Consider the following 3,980-nt stretch of genomic DNA (forward strand, 5'->3'; position numbering starts at 1 on the left):
CGCCTATGGAGAGTCCCCATAAACCATAAAAACAAACCTGTGTGTGTGTGTGTGTGTGTGTGTGCGTGCGTGCGTGCGTGTGTGTGTGTGTCATTACAAACAGTAGAGCATGGTGTTATAGCAATTGCATGGTCATGGGTTCAATTCCCAGGAAAAACAATAACTGATAAATGTAAATGTGTACCTTGAATGCAGTGTAAAGCGCTTTGGATAAAAGTCTCTGCCAAATGCATACAGTAAATGTAAAATATCAAAGTTACATCTGCAGGTTTAAAACCATTTGGTCCAAACAGTTTTTGAGCCATTGTTATTAATGACGTGTTTTGGTTATACCATCCAAAGAATATTGTGTCTTGCTTACATTCAGGGTTACATCTCAAAGACTGTGTGTTATATGTGGAGACGAGGCTTCAGGTTGCCACTATGGAGTTCTTACCTGTGGAAGCTGCAAGGTGTTTTTCAAGAGAGCTGTTGAGGGTGAGCAACATTGTGCTAAAACTATTGTAATAATTCTGTCAAAATGTAATGCTCTATCTTGATCTATCATGAACTTTCTAGACTGCAGTTCTTCTCTCATGCAATGTTGATGTATTTCGTGAAACAGGAAACTTCCCAAACAGGAAGTCTGAGCGGGACATATTTAAGGGCTAGCCAATAGGCTTCAGTTACCTCACAGCCATGAGCATGAGGATATTGGAGGTGGGACAATCTTATTTTAGACAGCATTTGATTGGGCAAAAATGGCATTTTCCTAGTAGACCAAGACAATTTATTTTTTATTTTTTTTTAATGTGCATACATGCTAAATGTTAGCTTTTCCAAATTTAAGTAACACACTAGCATATAGTAGATGGCTTGAAAGCAAACAAAAGATGTGGACTACAAGCTACAAAACATAAATTGCGATTGCATAGGAGTTTTTAATATTTTCAGTGTTTTGTAAAGTGTTGTTGCACACAGAAACTTTTATATCGTGTTTCAATGTATGTGAGTCATGGTATATACATTGTCCCAGAAGACTGTTATTATCATTTGGACCAATGTTCACCGTGTTCTTTCTCCGCCTTGTTATTCTTATCACTGAGGACAGATATGTAAGAGCCACTATGTCTGACCATGGCCATGTCACTATGCCCTGTCAGCCTTGCTTCAAATCAATTCACTCTGTGCCTTTCTCTTTTTTTCCTCGCTTTACTCATCAAATCATCCTCTTTTAAAAATAACATGTTCCTCCAATGATTTCCGATGGAGAACTGGAATCATTTATGTGCATCTGTGTTGACAGATTTATTCCATCACATAGTCATTCATAGGTTTAATAATTTTTCTTAAAGTGTGGATAATTTATTTATTTTTTGTCTCTTGTCTAGGTCACCATAACTACCTGTGTGCTGGACGGAATGACTGTATTGTTGATAAAATCAGAAGGAAAAACTGTCCTGCATGTCGTCTTAGAAAGTGCTACCAGGCAGGCATGATGCTTGGAGGTATCTTTCATGTGACTCGTTTTTTTGTAGATATTAGGTTTTGTGTATATTTTATATATTAAATATAAAAATGTCAAGCTTCTTGGACTTAATAGACATTAATGGACACTCATACTTTAAGATGTTGAATATCTTCCAAAGGCCAGTCATATCAAGGTTCATATCAGAATTAAGGTTCCATTTGTTAACATTAGTTAACTATAGTAGTTAGGATAAACTAACAATGAAAAATAATTCTGAAGCATTTATTAATCTTGGTTAATGCTTGTTCCAGCATTTACTGATACAGTATTAAAATGAGAAGTCTGTTAAAATTATTCAACAGAACTGGGCTAACATGAATTACCAATGGACAGTTGGATTTTTATTAGCTAAAATGAACAACAATAGAGTTAAAAGATTTCTAGTAACATTAATTAAAGGGACTTCATTGTAAAGCATTTTAAAGTCATTTATTCACCCCCGTGTTGTTCTAAACCCAAATGATATGACTTTCTTCAGTCTAAGACAAAAGAAGATGTTTAGAACAATGTCCAAGCTGCTTATTTCTATACAATGAAAGTGAATGGGGACTGGGGCAGTCAGTGATAAAAAAAAAAAAGTTCATAAAAGTTGTTCAGATTACTCGTGCGCTCTTTTCAAAGTCTTCTGAAGTCATACAATCGTTTTTGTGTGAGGAACAGACTAAAATCTTCTCGAATCTCTTTGATGCTTGTTGAGCCCCAGTCCCCATTCGCGTTAATAGTATGTACACAGCAGCCTGGACATTCTGCTAAAGTTCTCCTTTAGTGTTCCAAAAAAAAAAGTCCATAATGCTTTGATCAACACTAGGAAACGTGAATGATATTGTTGGATAAACTATTTCTTACTTTGAAAAGAAATATATTTATAACCCCATGGTTCTCACATGAATATATTTCTGCATTGGAAGAAATTGTGACCTTAAAGATCAAGTAACACACTGGCTTCCGCCCTAAAGACTCACAACAGTTAATTAGTGTTCTAATGTGCAGTAGCACATTGAATAAAAGTGACAAGATGATCAAGATGGACCCTCATTATAGTACATTTATGTGTTTCAGGCCGTAAAATGAAGCGGTTTGCGGGTTTGAAGGTCATGGGGTTGAGTCCATCGTTGATGTTCCAGGGTCCGTTTTCTCTGCTGGCTGATGGTCAAAATGTGTCCTCCCTGCCTTGTATGCCAACGATCCGTGAGCTGCAGCTGTCCCCGCAGATGATCAGCATTCTGGAAAACATTGAGCCACAGGTGGTTTACTCTGGCTATGACAACTCGCAACCAGAGCTTCCCCACCTTCTCCTCAACAGTCTCAACAGACTCTGCGAGAGACAGCTGCTCTGGATTATCAGATGGTCCAAGTCTCTTCCAGGTAACACCATTACAATCAGCCTAATAAACATTTGAGGTTACACTTTTCAAAATAAAGGAATCTATGGTTCTGGTTCCATGAAGAACCTTTAACTGTGGAACCTTTCCATTGCACAAAAGTTTCTTTATAATGGAAAAAGGTTCTTCAGATTAATAAAATGTTCTTCACACAAAGAAAAAAAATCGTTCTTTTAAGAACTGCTCACTGGTTATTTGGGGAACCCAAAATGGTTCTTCTATGGCATTACTGCGAAGACCTCCTTTTAGAACCTTTATTTTAAAGAGTGAGTTACCGTTACTTTTAAGAGTGATTTACTAGGCTTTACTAAAGATTTTTTTTGAACTTCTGTGTTTAACAGGTTTTAACAATTTGCACATCAATGACCAGATGACGTTAATCCAGTATTCCTGGATGGGTTTAATGTTGTTCTCGCTGGGTTGGAGAACCTTTCAGAATGTCAACACTGATTACCTGTACTTTGCGCCCGATCTCGTCTTGAGCCAGTAAGTAACAGTAAAGACAACCGAATTCAAATCTTTTTTTATAAAATGGATAGTTCCGGTCCTTGAGCCATGTTCGAAGCTGTTGTAAATTACTCTACAAACATACACCTTTGTTTACGTTTGTCTGTTGCTTGGCAACCACTTTGTTGCAACCACAACTGATTCTGAGGAACTACATTGTTTGGTGGAAGAATACTGTTTTTAATAATATCATTACACTTTATTTGCTCTGTTTTATTTTGTGAAACCTTACTACGTATATGGAATAACTGCTTCGCGTTGTGCCTAACAACGCCCATTAGCTGTTATAAATTCACTGTAAACTATGGCTTTTTGGGGCTTATTGCTTTAGAAGAGTGAAGGCCCCTGGTATACTTCAAGCAAAATTGTAAAACTAAGTGGTGCGACATCATTTCGAAACAAAATCAGTCCAAAGCAAAGTTAGTTTGGGATTTCGTAACAGCTTGCCAAAGTGAAATTTATGGAAAAGTTTGCACTGACTGGTAAACACCTTTGAACTACCATTGGCCTATGGCAATTACATAATTGTAAATCCAATTGAAAGTGATGTAAGGGTGGTTTCCCTACAGTGGTTCAGGCTG

General features: G+C 37.1%; 1 protein-coding gene across 1 annotated transcript in view; it reads left to right on the forward strand.

Annotated features, from left to right (window-relative positions):
• LOC107684613 (progesterone receptor-like) overlaps nt 1–3,980 on the forward strand; it is a 15,018-nt gene that overhangs the window by 2,651 nt on the left and 8,387 nt on the right. Inside the window, exons 2-5 of the mRNA XM_016480914.1 lie at nt 368–477; nt 1,371–1,487; nt 2,570–2,875; nt 3,234–3,378. Coding sequence (XP_016336400.1) covers nt 368–477; nt 1,371–1,487; nt 2,570–2,875; nt 3,234–3,378 — 678 coding nt within the window. The remainder of the gene's footprint in view (nt 1–367; nt 478–1,370; nt 1,488–2,569; nt 2,876–3,233; nt 3,379–3,980) is intronic.

Source organism: Sinocyclocheilus anshuiensis, unplaced genomic scaffold (genome assembly GCF_001515605.1).
Source record: "Sinocyclocheilus anshuiensis isolate Anshui unplaced genomic scaffold, SAMN03320099.WGS_v1.1 scaffold41, whole genome shotgun sequence".
NCBI lineage: Eukaryota > Metazoa > Chordata > Actinopteri > Cypriniformes > Cyprinidae > Sinocyclocheilus > Sinocyclocheilus anshuiensis.